This window comes from Argopecten irradians, chromosome 1, assembly GCF_041381155.1.
Source record: "Argopecten irradians isolate NY chromosome 1, Ai_NY, whole genome shotgun sequence".
Lineage (NCBI taxonomy): Eukaryota > Metazoa > Mollusca > Bivalvia > Pectinida > Pectinidae > Argopecten > Argopecten irradians.
In genome coordinates, this window is record NC_091134.1 from 48,483,444 (window position 1) to 48,501,713 (window position 18,270).

Consider the following 18,270-nt stretch of genomic DNA (forward strand, 5'->3'; position numbering starts at 1 on the left):
TTAGGCCATCCGTATATATTTTCTTATGTTATTTATGATTTTTAGAAACCTTTAAATTTTGCTCCGGAAAGGTAGTGGGCCTTTAAGTCCTCTTTGATGTTATATTTCAGTTCTTATACAACATTTTTTACCCAATTTGCTAAATATTGACAGTGTGTGAATTTGTGTGGGAGGGGGAGGGGGGGGGGTGTTAAATAGACGGGAGTACATCAACTCAAAATTATACATGTATTTACTAATGATAGGATTATCCACAACTCACGGAAATTCCAACAATGCACTCGACACGCCTGCTAATCGTCTTAGCCGAGTTGGTGCCCCTATGAGGAAGGCTTTAAGTTGTGTCCTCTTCCAAAACATGCCACAGACCCCAAATGTTCATTATAAATAAGTATAAGACATCTGGTTTGCCATGGTCTCAGGACAACGTCATAACATGACCGGGCGGGGTGTGTTGTTCAGTGTCTTTGGTGGCATGTTCCAGTGATATAGCACTGTAAAATATGGACAAGAAATCCATTATTTCAAAGAGGCACAGCGCGAATATACCGCAGCTTCCCAAAAAACACACACACACACATATATATTTATATATATATATATATTAACACACGAAATACTTCTCATACACAGGCAATATTTCTTCACGTGGATTTTTTACCTGAATTTCACGTGAAAAAAGTTCATGTGAAAATGTTCACGTGAAATTCATGTGACGAAATATTTCCTGCGTACATGAGAGGTTGATAGCTTGGTTGGTTTATTTATGCCCTGTTAACAGCTAGTGAATATAAAGACGCCCCCTGTATGCAATGTGTGAATTTCTGTATGTTATGGGAGTCTGCGGTCCGTGTTGTGTCTTATTGAAGCATACCACCAGAGAAACCAGACAGCACACCCGCATGGTCACATTATACTGACAACGGACAAACCATCCCCTTTCCTCTGAGCGCTAAGCAGGAGCTGGAGCTATCACTGTTATAGACTTTGGTGTGTCTCGGCCATGGGACAATACCAACAGGGGTGAGTGCGCGCAACTGAAGGCCAAAGGTGAAAGGTGAGGCGGTGCTATGGAGACGAAAGTCACTTTGAAAGAAGACAAAAAGCAAGATTCTAAATATAGTCGTCTTTTATGATCATGCAATAGGGACTGCAGGTACAATTTTAACTGCAGGGCAGTACATCAGAGAGGGTAGTTATCAGAGAGGCCAAATATCGTCCAAAAACAGGAAAATCCTCTTGAAAATCCTGACCTATAAGGCAACCAAAACTGTGAATCTCTTCAATTCCCAACCTTGACTAACAAATTGAGCAATCCTCTTAAAAACTCCGAATGTGGTAACCAAAACCGAAAATTCTTCTATTAAACACCGACTATGTTAATACAAACGAGGAAATTCTCATCATACCGCCGACTATGCCAAACATGACCCCGTAATACAAGTGTAAGCAAATATTTTCCATGAACATACCTTATGGTCAGATGCATATTGTAAGTTATTCAGAACGTTAGTTTTTTCTGAGCTAATGTTGATGCCAAAGGTCAAAGGTCCAAGTGAAAATTTTAGATTTTGTTTTTAAGCACTAACAAATCAAATAATATGGAAGAAGTGATATTTTTGCAGTGTTTGCCTGCTAGTTTTTACTGATCTTTTAAAACAATTGTTTTATTTTAGCATTGGAAACTAATGATGTGATTGAAAACTATAATTTTGATAGCTTGAATGTTAAGCATTACATGTGGATCTTGACAAGACCTGCTTATTAAGATGTTATATTAAGCATCCTAGTATCACATGGGATGGTTCACGTAGGGTTTTGTCAAGTTCAACGAATAATATCATCTTACAACTCAGTGTTTACCTGTGTTTTACGCATTATTATGAACACCTACACTGCAGGGAGAATGTTCGAATTTTATCTGTTGCCTCAGAGTATGATCGATCGAAAAGGCGACCAAATTTGAGATCTTAATATCGTGGGCTAGAATAGTGTACCTAGATAAAATACTTCATTTTTCATCTATTTGATAGCTTGAAACTTACGATTATCTCCGTGAATCTTTAAAGATTTGGTTGAGATGATAAGGTCATATGGACCAGGTGGCAAATATTAAAATGCCCTATACGTACATGTATATAAGCTATTGTAAGGTTTTCTATTAGATTCAAAATTTAGTCGCCTTTCATTGAGGCATCACGTACGATTCTAACATGCTAACCGCAGTGTAAGTATTGCTTAAAATGTTCTCATAAAACGAACAGAAAGAACTTAAAACCCCTCTTCAAATGCCAAAACAGGAAGATGATTGGATGTCATTGGATGTTACCTCATTCATCCCCGTCACCCTGTGACCCCAGGGGATATTTACCCTATGGAAGTCGTGTCATGATCTACATGCAGTGCTAAACCTAAATCCCGTGTTTAAAATGGTTGAAAAGTTTCAGCAAAATCATTACTGCTTTAAACGCTAAAATATAACAACTGGGTCACTGTGACCCACGTGAACTTTTCAGCTGTTTCTATAATTGAAATTCACAACCCATAATTTGCAGGCAAAACAAATATACCATTTATACACAATATTTAATTTGTAAGGACATAAATGTTAATAAATATCAAAATAAGCATTTGACCTCCTCTGAAATATCTACGATCCCACAAATAGATGTTTTGAAAAGCATACAATGTGTAACTGACCTATAGGTACATTGTATTTTCATATAAAATATTTTGCTTGTCAGTGAGTAGCCACTTATTGACCTAAATTGATATCCCTCTTTTGCCTTAATACTTCGATTATGTCTGCCAAAGAACTTCTTCGTGCTATATATCGACTATGGTAACCAAAAATAGAAGAACCAACACGTTTTCGGTAAATTATCTAGAGAGTGCGTCACGATCGCGAAAACCGCAAGCATGATACTCACATTGTCCTCCATTGGCTAGAAAACCATTTGGAGCATACACCCATAACGTCAGCCACAAAGAGAATATTCCAACACTATATCCACTATTCCTCGCCCTAAACTGAAAACTCTTTAGTAAAATAACCATCGAATCAACTGACAATCTCTAGTAATACAAACACAGTATTGATCAAAATTAAAAACTAGGAAAGAAATGCGCTTATTATGTCATCTAAAACTGTGAATCTATATAGCACTGTATTCACTTAGGCCCTGAACTGTGAACACTTCTGAAAACGCGGTTCAATACATCAAACATAATTGAGAATGCCTATAGAAAAATACAATGTATAAAAAAATGTAAACATCTTTAGTTTGGAGAAAAGATGGAAAATTCAAAATAAATAATGTGAAATTGTTATTCTTAAAACTGAAGTAGAAACGATTCACAAACGAGAACGCAGTATTCTGACAATAGCCTATTCGTTTAAGACTTGATATGTCTTGGATTTAAAAAGTCCAAAGGTCAAATGTACTGTTTAATTCTTAGATCACATATGTTTTACCAATGTATATTTATAGCAAACGCTATTGTAACAATCTCCCACTTCTAACCGATCACTGGGGATTAGTGGTAACCTTCAACCAAGTGAAAGAGTATACTCAGAAAGACAATAATCTCTCTGTGGTTTTAATTGTGCAATGTATTTAGTCGCACACAGGTGTACACGTTTGACTTGCGATAAATCTTCCTCTTCAAAGATTTGCAAAACAATAAATAGAAATAGTGTATAAAAATCGATATTTTTTATTTGATTTCATTTTTCATTTTTGTTTTATTTCTCCCGGAATCATGGATCTCCTATATTCTTGGTTCAATGCCTCGTCGGAGCAGTTGGAAGCATAAACTGGTACATGAAGATGGATGAGTCTTTTCTTTTTATTTGGTTTGTTTGTTTTATTATGTTTACGTCCTATTAACAGCCTGGGTCATTTAATTTTTTTCCCTATCCAAAACAGGAGCAGACGATTCAGTATTTTTCTTCCGTTGCAAAAGTTACTTACTTTACACCATTACCACTGTTGAAAAGTTTGAGCTTTCAATTTTACTTCAAGATAAAAAATATTGCGGACAATTAATTGCATCCCAAAACAATCTGTGGTACTACGTCCTATATGAAATGAAGTACTGATTGCGCATGCATCAAAGGCAAAATAAATTATTTTATATTATTTTCTGTGTTAATTAGGCACATATATAAACGATTAAACACAAATTATTGTTAAAGTAATGAGTATCATTTATGCTATGTCGGCGGTGGAGCATCTTTAAGGACGACCTCCCATGTATGTGGTATGTAGCTTGCGTGAATGCGAGGTGCGTGTTCCGGGATACTGCGGTATATTCGTGTTATGTCTTCTTGTATATAGTGGAACACTTGTCCTTTTTATAGTGCTATATCACTGAAGCATGCTGCCGAAGACACCAAGCAACACACCTCAACTGGTCACGTCATACTGATAACGGGCGAACCAGTCGTCACAGGAGCGAACGCTCAATTTTTCTTAGGAGAGTCCAACTTCCCTTCATCATCGAAATAGTGCACGTCCTTAAATGCCAGTGACTCTTAATATATATTAGACCCTAAACACGTAGACTTACATACCAAATTAACGACAAATAGTGTTTATTATTGGGTGTTCTGAACTTGATAGTACTTTGATACATATCACATATGCGGTTTCTATTTAACAATATAATTGATTCCACAGCAAGCAACCAAAATTACAATTTTCAATCATGTCTAATAAATTATTTATAAACACTAAGTACATTTTGGCAGACAACGCACTCCCTTGTAAAATTCCTCTCTCCATCCGTATCCATCTTGAATTCAAACCATTAAACATAACAGTACTTGTTATATCTGTATATATTGATTTCAAAATATGCCATGATTTTGACGTTATACCGATCTCATTTAGTTTATATAGTAACCCATCGTACCACACCGTATCAAATGCCTTATTACTATCTAAGAAGGCTACATAAACATCTTCCTCTCTTTCCAGGTTATAATTTATACATTCCTGTAAGTTAAATGAAGTTAATAGACTACATAGGCCTTTTTGATATGCTGATTGATGTCTATTCGGAAAATTATTTGAATTAAGAACTGGTTCCAATCTCTTGGCTAAAATTATTTCAAATACTTTAAAAATGACCGGTAAAAGAGTTAATCCCCTATAACTATTAGGATCATCTTTAGGTTTACCTCTTCCCTTATACAATGTTATTATTGTGCCCATTTTCCATTTTGCTGGTATGTAACGACACTTAACTACAGCATCAAATAAATTTGATAGATGAGTATACAACACCACATTCCCAAATTTCAGATGTTCATAAAAAAGACTATCTTGACCCCATATGACAGTGATTTGTAACTTATTACAAATGTTTTTCACCTCAGATATAGAAATGGGTTCCTCTACAAACGGTTCAGCTTCGCAAGGTTTAATTCCAATTTCCCTTACTTTACCTGAAATATTATCTTTAAAACTGTCATTAAAAGGACTACTGTATTCATTCTTAAATATATTTTCAAAATGTGATGGCCATTTATCTACAATGATCTTAGGGTCTCTAAATGTTTCCCCATTACATGTAAACTCTGTTTGACAATTCAGTCGTTTTTTTTATTCATTCCTTAAAAAGATACCAAAAAATTTTGATCTATTTCATTTGATTTATCAATCTCTGATAACTTATTAGACATATAGGTTTCAAACGCTTTCCTCAGCGCTTTCCTGAATTCTTTCTTCATAAATTTGTACTCTTTTAAAACTTTCTGAGTTCAAACCTCTCGGTTTTCCCTCATTTATCCATATTTGCCTATTACATTTCATATTCTGATGAAAAACAGATAACTGGTCATTCCAGTATGGTTTTAAATAAGATTTATACTTTTAAATTGGGATACTTTCTTCAGAAGATTTAAATATTGCATAGACTATGTTATCATAATATTTCTCTATGCATTCGTAACTCGTGCAACACCCTGGTTCGATATCGTCAATTTCTATACTACTAACACAAGACAAATTCTTATGTAAGACTGCTTTGTAAGCACTATGGTCGACCTTCTTCCAATTGAACCGAGTATAATTGTTATTGTATGTACTAAAGTCCCGTGTGACATTAATTGGCTTAATTGACTTTACTGAACTTAGTACTGGAACATGCTCCGACAGGTTCAAATCATTTTCATATAAAATAACTGCTGTTTCTACTAAGTCTACCATACTCGATTCAACAATAACATAATATGGTCAATAAGTGTTGAATTTCCAGTCTGAGGGAAGAAAGTACTATTTGGTCCTATACACTTAGCTTGTACATTCACAGATATAAGATTACATCTGTTTAAAAATTCTTGAAAAATGTTGGACCTTTCATTTTCAACAAAATTACACTTAGGACCCTGGATTTTAACATTCATATCTCCCATAAAATAACCTTGGCCCTTTCAGAGTATACTGAATATAAACATTCTAGAAGCTCAACGTGTTCAATGAACAACTCAATACTTCTCGAGGAAGCTGTCATATAAGCAACAAAACAATAAAATACAAGATCATCAGATATAGTTATCTCAGCCCCTACTATCCGTGGACTTTCCATCTCAATGGCTTGGACAACAAAAGAGGATTCTTTATACAAAAGAGCAACACCCCCTCTGATGTTACATCTGTACTTAAAAGGATCTAACTAAAAACACATTGTGTACCTGTATGTTTTATCTGAAATGTAGGCGACCACATTAATACCATTATCTTTCAAGAAAATTTAATAAATATTTGGATAGCAACATTTTTTATGAAAGGCAGTAAATTTGAAATAGGCATCCCAGCAAAAACAAGTATTAAATAGAAGTTATCAATAACAGAGACGATGTGTTAGAAATGAGCTGGCAAACAACTCTTTTAGATAAAACTTAAGGATTTTTTTTGTGTTCTGATAAAACGCATTTGATTAGATGATGTAACTATACCCAACTAACAATAGAGATGACAATGCCTATTTTGTGAATAAAGGAACAATTCGATTTTACTTTAACAATGATCATCATATGCACTCGCTAGTATATCTGCGTGTTTGAAATGACGAGACCGAAATCAAATATTGGACCAGGATATTTGTTTAATAATTAAAATAAACCCCGATCAAGTGGCTTAATCACTAGGCTTTACACCGTCATATGGTAAACAGGGCGCCGTTGTTACAAGCTTATAGTAAAAACCTCACCAATACACACTGGCATTTAACCAAAACGCTTACAGATTAAACCTAGATCGCATTAGAACAAAAGTTTCTCAGGAAGACGGAGTTCACTATCATCGCCATTTTCAAAGAAAAAAAAGGTATTTGAGAAAGTGTTATCTAGAAGATGTTAAACCACTTTGTCTATATGAATAGGACCTAGCTGTTTTTATTGTCCAGGTAAGTATATTTGTTGATTGTTTACTTATAACAGTATATAACCATATGTGATTTCTGCGCATTTTGCTTTATTAATCGATATGTCAAAGAAACCAAATGCACTTCTTAAATATAGCTTGAATGTCTAGATTTTGTTTACTTTGTATTGACCGAGTTGTTATTTTACAAACGAGTCACTACGTATTTGCGTAACTTGATATGATTGTAAAATGGGATTCACAGACATGAATGCATTGACTTGATTTAAAAGTATCAGTATATTGGCTGATGCAAAATAGACATTGTTAGTAGGTAAGGGCACCTGTCTGAAACGTACATAAATCATAATGAATTAACCCGATAAATTAATTACTGAATCTGTCCAATAGATCACACAATATATAATTTAGGGCTGTAAGACGTAAAAATCAATTGTTTATTTTGCTTTGAGAGTGATCAGAAGAGAGAATCAGAAATAATTCCATCTGTCTATGCAGGTGAGTAGATATAATATTTTACACTGTATCTTTCTGTAGCGTCATTAGTAATGTTCCATTGGATAATAATTATTGCTAAATAAGATGTTGCTTCTTGCTCAGGAGAGAAGTCACACCCGTTCCAATAAACCCAATAACTTATATTTAAAACAGATTACAAGAACCGAGTTACATTTGTATAGGCAATTAATTTTAGGTCTAATTGATTCTAAGTTTTTTCCATATTTGCTAAACGACTTTTAGATTAAATTGTCTTTTCATATAGATAAGCAATTAAATGAAAAATATTGAATTATTAATTAGTATTAATAAATTGTTATTAAAATGTATTTTTATAATTATTTTGGTGAAATATGAGAAAAAAGGTAAACAAAATTGTCATTGATTATCGATTGAAAATCGCTTAGTATTTTAGCTTATAAGCCATTTCAAAAAGTGGGAGTTTTGTAGCTTATTAGCCATGTAAAAAAGTGAAGGATTTTGCACAAATTCATAAAATACGTCTTGGATTATACGCATGAGCAACAATCCTTAGCTTGATTACATTAATGTCCTCAACATCTTAACTAGATAAGAGAAAATAAACCATAGCGATGAACATAGGTTCAGTCCGCCCCAGGTTCTCGCCCGGGTACTGAATGACATGGTCACTGTTCTGTTCCAGAAGAATCCGTTCCTATCCTCTTATGGCATAAAAATCTCCCTCATTATAACAGCCTATCGTGCTAAAGAGGATTACAAACTTTTTATCTAGATTTAAAAATGAAATGTTCAGAGAGAGGGAGAGAGAGATTAAACGGACATACAGACTATACGGACTTACCATAACATGTTAGGAGACATTTTTATGAAATCTAGTATTTAAAAAAAAATAGTAGTTGCACTATAATACAGAAATACACCGAGTTTGTAGTATTCTGTGTCTTTATTGAGTTAGTCAAACATAACAATAGTCCACATAATAAGAAAACACAAACTAGTTGATAAGAAAATAAAAACATACACATGAAAACCAGGTCACTGTAGTCGATAAATAAACGGGTAAATGCTCGTGCATGACCTCATTTCAATATAATTATATTACCAACTATGCATACTGTAATTGCATTTGACCATGCCAACTATATGACAATTTAATCTAAAGCATAAAATTAACTATAAAATATAACTAATCTCATATTATCGAATCAATCAAAACAGAATGTGTATTGCAATAGGTGTTTATTCTGTTGATTATATCTCAAATAATTTAATCGCTCGATTGACCTTTGTGATATTTACTGCGTCGATATAATAATCCAGCCACTTGTAGAAGTACGTTATAAACCCGATAATGGTATTAACAGATAATCCAGCATTTACTTATAGTTAATATACAACAGGAATGTTTTGTTAACACCCAACTCCCCGAGAAAAATAACAGGACATAGTTATACCAACCGAAATATCCGATATCATATCAATATCTTTTACAAAGAAAATGTTTTCTTTGTGTTTCAGGTTCATCTGTACTGTTTCCAAGTGATTTTAATCTTTGACAACACATTCATTATGTCAGAAGTAACGGTGAGTATACGTGATCAAGCTACAGAAATATCAGGAAACATCCCAGTCCTTCGTAAAGTAGCTACAGAAATATAAGGAAAAACATCCTCAGTCCTTCGAAATATTTGAAAGTAGCTACAGAAATATCAGGAAACATTTCAGTCCTTCGTAAAGTAGCTACAGAAATATCAGGAAACATCCCAGTCTCTAGTTCCCTTCGTAAAGTAGCTACAGAAATATCAGGAAACATCTCAGTCCTTCGTAAAGTAGCTACAGAAATATCAGGAAAACATCCCAGTCCTTCGTAAAGTAGCTACAGAAATATCAGGAAACATCCAGTCCTTCGTAAAGTAGCTACAGAAATATCAGGAAACATCTCAGTCCTTCGTAAAGTAGCTACAGAAATATCAGGAAACATCTCAGTCCTTCGTAAAGTAGCTACAGAAATGAATGTATAAGAGACCATCACGACCATTCCCGTACGTTATCGGCAACGACCACCAATTTCCATAAAAAACAATAGTCATCGCCATCTTGACTAAATTGTCTTCTAGAACTTCAGAAGAATTCGTTTACAAACAGTTTAGCCTAATCGCCACCTTCCGTAAGTTGTCGGCAACCGTCGGTATCTCCTGTAAATTATCAATGACCATAGCCATCTCTCGTAAATTGTCGGAATCCATCGCCATCTCCACTAAATTATCAGCATCCATCGCCATCTCCACTAAACCATGAGCAACCATCGTTATCTCTCTGTAAATCTCTCATCGTAAGTCATCTGCAACCACTATTGATCATCATCTCAATTACCAGCAACCATCGCCAACTCTCGTAGATGGTCGGTAATAATCTCACCCTCAAGTACATTACCACCACCTTTGCCATCTCAGTTATTTATCAGTAACCATCAAAAAGATCTCACTATAAACACAGCAAAAGTTCAAGAAGACCACATTATCAAAGAGATGTGACCCAAAACGCCTATGACTAAATATAAATATTGGAAATAACGCACATCACCCCAAAATCAAAACAAAAGACACATGATGATATTTGAAATGTTGTGATGTGATCTGATTACATTGGAATTGTATTTGAAGATAAAACCAGAATAAAGATCATATCATGTATAGTCGATAACATTCTCAATACTCCAGAGGTTCCAATTACTTACGATATCTACACCCCTGGACTATCACATAGTAAAATTGAAGGCAGCTCAGAGGAACAAATCTGAACCGATCACGGGCCTGCAAAATTTTTTTTATAGCGACGTCTACTTCAAAGCCACACAGTCAACCAAAGTTTACCTTTTAACAGCTGTTTTGTTATACATCAAAGGACTAAATTACCTGTACTGTTCTGTTGCCTCCAGTTTTACTATGAGATAGTCCAGGGGTGTAAAGATGGTATAAGATCGGAACCCCTGGATTATCGAGGATGAGTTCATGATGACATGATGGTTTTATTGTCAAATTCTCCATTTCTTTTTATAGATAACAGATGATGGCGCGTCCTCAGACAGCAAGAGGCGAACCTCCAAATTCCTTGTTCCCAATGGCAGTCGAAGGAAGTCTTCCTTTTTTAAGTTGGCGCAGAGTTCTCAGCAGGGCATCCATATAAGGCGGATGACAAAGGCGTTTGTAGGACATACCCTGGAGACACCTGAGGAACAGCCGGAATCCAAACCAAAAATCCGTTTCGAAAATACATACAAAATGAAACCCGACGAAAACTTTTTGCCGTTCAAAACTCGCAATGAGATATCGGCAGTGCTTCATGAATACCTCGACAACGTCACCTACGACCCAATGGTGTGCGCGCGGTTATGTTGTGATATTTCAGTGGCTATTAAGAACAAGGTAAAGAGTATGAACACTCCACGACATAAGGTCATCTGTAATGTTTGTATCAGTCAGCATACCGAACACGGTATTCAGTTCGCCAGTCGGTGTCTTTGGGACGCTACAACTGACAGCCACGCATGCGTAACCTATAAAAACAGTTCCTTGGTAGCTATTGGATTGGTTCATGGAATATTCTTCGAATGAAACTGACGCCACGGAAGAGCATTGACAAATTATGTGATCTGTGACAGTTTTGTCGTGTGTGTGTTTAATATTTCGTAAACGTCAGATAGACTTACATTCAAGACCTGTTTCAATTCACAATATGGAATCAATGAGAAAGCATTTTCAAGTAACTCCATGTTTATGAACATATTTGTATGTTTGTTTAATTTTTTTCTTTTTCCTCTCCTCCCTTGCCATTAAACGAAATCATTTTTGAAAATAAAAAATACATTATCAATTAAAAAGTGTGAATGAAAACGTGCCACTAATGGTATGGGCGAGAATGTAGATATTGACCAATTAATGATATGTATTTATGTGTATAATGTATGCCGATTTTAGTTGTTGAGCTCTCAATAAGGTGGAGGAATAAGGTGGAGGCTGTCTTCTCCTTCCCTCCACACCAAGGTGGAGGCTGTCTTCTCTTTCCCTCCAAACCAAGGCGGAGGCTGGAGGCTGTCTTCTCCTTCCCTACACACCAAGGTGGAGGCTGTCTTCTCCTTCCCTCCACACCAAGGTGGAGGCTGGAAGCTGTCTTCTCCTTCCCTCTACACCAAGGATGAGGCTGGGGTCTGTCTTCTCCTTCCCTCTACACCAAGGTGGAGGCTGGGGTCTGTCTTCTCCTTCCCTCCACACCAAGGTGGAGGCTGGAAGCTGTCTTCTCCTTCCCTCTACACCAAGGATGAGGCTGGGGTCTGTCTTCTCCTTCCCTCTACACCAAGGTGGAGGCTGGGGTCTGTCTTCTCCTTCCCTCTACACCAAGGATGAGGCTGGGGTCTGTCTTCTCCTTCCCTCCACACCAAGGTGGAGGCTGGAAGCTGTCTTCTCCTTCCCTCTACACCAAGGTGGAGGCTGGAAGCTGTCTTCTCCTTCCCTCTACACCAAGGTGGAGGCTGGAAGCTGTCTTCTCCTTCCCTCTACACCAAGGTGGAGGCTGGAAGCTGTCTTCTCCTTCCCTCTACACCAAGGTGGAGGCTGGGGTCTGTCTTCTCCTTCCCTCTACACCAAGGATGAGGCTGGGGTCTGTCTTCTCCTTCCCTCCACACCAAGGTGGAGGCTGGAAGCTGTCTTCTCCTTCCCTCTACACCAAGGATGAGGCTGGGGTCTGTCTTCTCCTTCCCTCTACACCAAGGTGGAGGCTGGGGTCTGTCTTCTCCTTCCCTCTACACCAAGGATGAGGCTGGGGTCTGTCTTCTCCTTCCCTCCACACCAAGGTGGAGGCTGGAAGCTGTCTTCTCCTTCCCTCTACACCAAGGATGAGGCTGGGGTCTGTCTTCTCCTTCCCTCTACACCAAGGTGGAGGCTGGGGTCTGTCTTCTCCTTCCCTCTACACCAAGGATGAGGCTGGCTGTCTGTCTTCTCCTTCCCTCTAAACCAAGGTGGAGGGAGGCACATTATGCAGCCTGAGCAAACCTCTGTATTGCTCGTTTCATTTCTTGGCCTATGAGCCCCAACGTGCTGAACAACATCAAACAACCAAAAGCAGTTCCAGATCTGAAATCCCTGACACTCTGCCAGCAAATAAGGCCTCAGGTTCGCTTGCCCTTGACACAGTCGGTTCTCAAAAGCAGGGCAAACCAAGATAGAATGATTTTATCATTAACTCTATATGATCTAATCATAATTAAATGTTGCTTTTATATATATAATTTTTTTCACTATCAAAAACAGGAGCAGACGATTTAATATTTTTTCTTTAGTTGCAAAAGTTAATTACTTTACACCATTACCACCATTGAAAAGTTTGAGCTTCTAAAAAAATCCGTGGCACTACATCCTATTTGGAATGAAGTACTGATTGTGCATGCATCAAAAGCAAAATAAATTATTTTATGTTATTTTTTGTGTTAAATAGACATACATATACACGATTAAACACCAATTATTGTTCAAATAATGAGTATCACTTATGCTCTGTCAGAGGTGGAGCATCTTTAAATATGCCTATTAAGACAATGCAATTTGTAAATATCAATATGAATACAGTGACAACAATAGCACCTACATTGTTGTTGTAAAACGACTTTTATAATAATAGTAGAAGCGTTTTGATGTTCTAGTTTTACCAGTAATGTTTGCCAATTATTGGCCAAAAACTCTTTATGTCTTATGAACTGGAGAAGGCAGGCAGGTGGTGCATTAGACCTTACCTGTATTCTCAATCTCAAGACGTCCAACCTTTTTCATTGATGATGTGTCGCAGTAGTTTATACGCTATAAGAATGTCCAGGATTTCGTCATAGCACACCACCTCATGATGTTAGGTTTTAGGGGCGATAGTATTTTCTCCATTGCTCGTCTCCGCTAGCCAATGAATTTGATAACGTTATACTGCCCTGGTAAGCGAAGTGATCATTGCTGTGCTACCACCTCGGACTCTCCTAACTGGATGTTTCATTATTTAAGTAGTATTTGTTCTTTTCATACTCATTAAAAATGCTAGCATTTTATCCGTCAATTTTGAAACATAATTAGGGCTAGAGAGAACGGAATTTGTGTCAAAAGCAAGATAGCCTGAAAGTTCAAAATATTGTTTTTAATCTCGATAAATCGATAAATCAATAGCGTAACATCCGCCGTTATATTTTATGAAGATTGGTGGCTAATTCTCGCACTCCAAATACAGAAAAGTTATTAAGCAAGAATAAAACAGGTTTTAACTTTGCAAACATTAAGCTACGTTCTCATATCAAGGGGTCGGGGTCGTGACATATTCCTACTTTCTGGATCTCTAGTTGATTAATGCTTTCACTGGTCCTTTCGAAACCCATATGATAATGTAGGTACTATTGTAGATCGCTCATTATTATCGTTTCATTTTACCTCTTTAACCAGGCATTCCTTCTGAATGACTCTCAATGGCTGTATAAACCCCGTGCAAACTTCATATCATACCGCACTGGTCGTGTGAGGTGTTAAATGTTTTGTCGGCGTCTTGCATCTCATTTATATTTCTTCCGCTGGACAATGAAGAATCATACAAATATACTTTGTAACTTACTTGAAAGGTTTATTTGGATTTTTTGGTTTATTAAATAAAATATGATGTTATCATCCAGGGTCATGTGTTGTGTAGTGTCTCTGTCAGGGGACAGAACCCATGTGTTGTGTAGTGTCTCTGTCAGGGGACAGAACCCAGAACAACCGGAGGCCAAAAATGAGGCGGTGTCAATGGAGACGTGTCATGAAGAATACGGGAAGTTATGAAAAAGAGAAAATATAATATCCTCAATTTAGTCGCCTTTTCTCATACAATAGGAACAGCATATATAATTTTAACGCTCTACCTGTATGTTAGTCCGCTAAACCTGCCTATATTATTAGGCTTTTTTAATTTTTTTTTTTTTTTTTTTTTGCCTAATATATATCAGGCAAAAAAAAAAAAAAAAAAAAAAATTAAAAAAGCCTAATAATATAGGCAGGTTTAGCGGACTACCTGTATGTTTGTCCGCTAAACCTGCTTATATTATTAGCTTTTGTCCTTCGTTTATGAGAATAAAATCATTGTCATTCTCATTGTCGTCGTCCGTCGTGCATCGTACGTCGTATGGCAATAAACATTTTAACGTGTCACATTTTCAACATCTTTTCCAAATCACTTATATTATAGTCGGGTTATCGGAACACCTGCAGATTTGAATTCAAATTTTAATTCAAACATGAATTTATGTTTAAATATATTTTTATTTATTTATGCATTTATTTAGCATAAGTATCCGTATAAAAGCTATAAGTAGCGCTTCGTTTTCGACGGCATCGTTCCTTTTGGTACTACATTTGTACATGTAATACTTATCGTTCGTGATGAGTATAAAATGGTACCAACATTGTCTATAACGTTGAAACAACTTCTTTTTGCCCCATAAGTTTATTATGTATGTATTTAAAAACCATACGTATTCAGCACGCTGGTGATTCAAATACTCGTTTATAGACTACTGGTTATATATGGACCTCTCTATTATAATATTTATATAGAGGGTCTTTGACTTACCAGTGCTGTTGTTATACATTTACAAAACAAAAGATCACAGACGCGTGCATTAAACAAGTTGTTTAAATGACAAATGGTATTTTTTCACTTTCAAAAACAGTATCAGCCGATTTGGTATTTTTCTTCAGTTGCAAAAGTTACTTACTTTACACCATTACCACCATTGGAAAGCTTGAGCTTCTAATTTTACTTCAAGATAAAAATATTAGAAATAATTAATTGCATCCCGAAAAAATTCCGTGGCACTCTGTTCTATATAGAATGAAGTTCTGACTGCGCATGCACCAAAAGCAAAATAAATTCTTTTATATTATTTTTTGTGTTAATTAGACATATATACACACGATTAAACACCAATTGTTGTTCAAATGATGAATGTCATTTATGGTCTGTCGGCGGTGGAGCGTGCATTAAACAAGTTGTTTAAATGAAAAATATAACAGGTCTTGGTAATTCTCTACACGTGTACCTATATTTTCTAATAAGACTGTCGGTCGATTACCTTTTAATGCAAATGTTTTGTGCAAATTGGATTAAAGTGTCTCAGGCGAGAATCGGACAAAGGGAAGTAACTCTGTATACCTTATTAGCCTTAACACAAAATAATTTTATGCAAATGTGATACATAGAGTGCAGGGCTAGGAGTGGGGAAACGGTTTGGGAAGGGGTTAAAATCTTTTCGTATCGAGAATATGATATGAGTATAATTACCTGTAAAAGAATATATTATGAGTATCATTACCTGTAAAATCAGAACATCATTATTCAAATAAGATTGTCAGTAAAGTCATCTACAATATGAAAAGTAAATGCCCCAGGACTGAGCTTTGCGGAACACATCTATTTGTAGTCCCTACTGAAGAAAGATTGTTTCCGACAAAACTGTTGTCCGTCAGTAATTTAACGTTAATAAGTAACCATTTTAATATCTTGCCTCAAACCAACCTCTCGTGTCATACTATTACAAAGGCCTTAGATATATCACACAAAAATAGACAAGTTGTTTGTTTATTTTTCACAAATTTTATTGAACATTTCAATAAGTTGGTGTACAGTGGAATGGCCTGCCCTAATGGTGTACAGTCCCGTAATTAAATAATTATTAGAATTGGGGCCAACCGCTCCACTGTTATTTATGGTATTAAAAGAGTATCCGAGTCCATATAAGTGCCCTTCTCACATCGGAAAGTAATGAAATACAGTCAGTGTATTATGACTCGGGTCTGATATCTTGCGGTGGGTTATACCTGTATTACGACGGCGCAAAGCACTTTATGTTCATTCATCGGCGGACGAAACTTATACACATGTATATAAGATCTACTTAAAATAGCTATAAATGACAAACTTAAATATAATGCGTTTTTCATTGAATTATATATCTAGTTCCCGCCGGGAACCATGGTATGAGTTTGCGTCGTGTCCGTCTGTCCGATCTTGTTCGGGCTTTGGAACATTTTGTTTGGTATGTGGGTCCGGCTAGGTGAAATGGCGTGTCGCGTACGTATCAAGACTAGGTCACTGTGACCTATATATTGACCTTTGTGCTCGGTCCAAAAACAAGCTTGTCCTGGTGTCTATCCCTTAAACTATGAAGCTTTGGAACTTAACAATTTGCTATTGTATTTTCGCGTATCAAAACTAAGTCGCTGTGTCCTATAGTTTGACCTCAATTACTACGATTGTATAGAGACACACGGCGGGGGGCATAATAGTCCGCTAAACCTGCCTATATTATTAGGCTTTTTTTTTTGCCTAATAGATATTAGGCAATTTTTTTTTTATAAAAGCCTAATAATATAGGCAGGTTTAGCGGACTAGGGGCATAAATGCGTCAAATTATACCTGTTTATACACACAAAATGTGCCGTGTCAAGCAAATGATGTTTTACATAACTCTGCATTGTAGCCGCCATTGACCAGTTGATTTTCAAGGTTGTGTTATATAAATATCGTGTGAATGTTTGGGTGATAATTTGGAATACTTTGATCAATACTAGATTTTCTGTTAAAATTGTCGCCATCGGGACTTTGTAAATTTAATGTTATCTAAGTCATAAATGGAATAGAAAATTAGTGGTAAAGGTGTCCTCACATATAGTATACACGACCGGGGCAATAAGTTGTCAAATATCGTGCGTGTGGTGCTGATGATGAAAGTTTTCTCTGTGTATTCCGCTACAGACTAATATCGTGTCTTTAACTTAACAGCCTGCTAAATACCACAGGGACCTGGCACGACTTTTTTAAACTAACAGTACATATATATATATATATTATAGATACTATAATATATATATATATATATAATATTTGTTGAAAATTTTCGTGCCAGGTCCCTGTGCTAAATACTGTATATAATATATACTCTGTTTGATCACCATAAGAAAATGAATCAAAACAACTTTGTCGGCTTTCGGAGGCATCTTAATGCTATACTTGATTCTTCTTTCCTGAACTGGATGATAAGTATGGTTAAATAATAAATACCATACACCGACTAGATACACTTTTAAAGCGCTAAGCGAGTCTTTACCAGATTTTGAGTGGTCACTCGACCGTGACAAGTGTATTGTGTAACAGGTCAACAACAATCGACTATTAAATCGTTTAAGTTTCATTCAATGTGGGGAAAAGACTGGGGCCGCACAAAAATAAAAATAAACATACACACACGTGGAACACGACTGTTTCACGTGGGGAAATTTTACGCTGTAAACTGTAAACTGATATTGATCCAGACGAGGCATTTTGATTGGTTGATCTAGCG

The 18,270-nt window shown here is 36.3% G+C and overlaps 1 protein-coding gene across 2 annotated transcripts; it reads left to right on the forward strand.

Moving 5' to 3' along the window:
• The first annotated feature begins 7,194 nt into the window (after window positions 1–7,194).
• Window positions 7,195–14,565, forward strand: LOC138330832 (dynein light chain Tctex-type 5-like). 2 transcript variants are annotated; one of them, XM_069278348.1, is made up of 4 exons: window positions 7,195–7,413; window positions 9,390–9,455; window positions 10,931–11,867; window positions 11,990–14,565. In XM_069278348.1, exons 2-3 carry the CDS (start codon window positions 9,441–9,443, stop codon window positions 11,483–11,485), a joined length of 570 nt encoding a protein of 189 aa, XP_069134449.1. In that variant the 5' UTR covers window positions 7,195–7,413; window positions 9,390–9,440; the 3' UTR covers window positions 11,486–11,867; window positions 11,990–14,565. The 2 variants fall into 2 exon arrangements, with proteins under 2 accessions (XP_069134449.1, XP_069134442.1); XM_069278341.1 differs by lacking the exon at window positions 7,195–7,413 and adding an exon at window positions 7,715–7,889.
• The last annotated feature ends 3,705 nt before the right edge of the window (window positions 14,566–18,270 follow it).

Coding starts and splice junctions, on each gene's coding strand:
- LOC138330832 (XM_069278341.1), top strand. Junction 9,456..10,930: donor TCATTATGTCAGAAGTAACG/GTGAGTATACGT, acceptor TTCTTTTTATAG/ATAACAGATGATGGCGCGTC.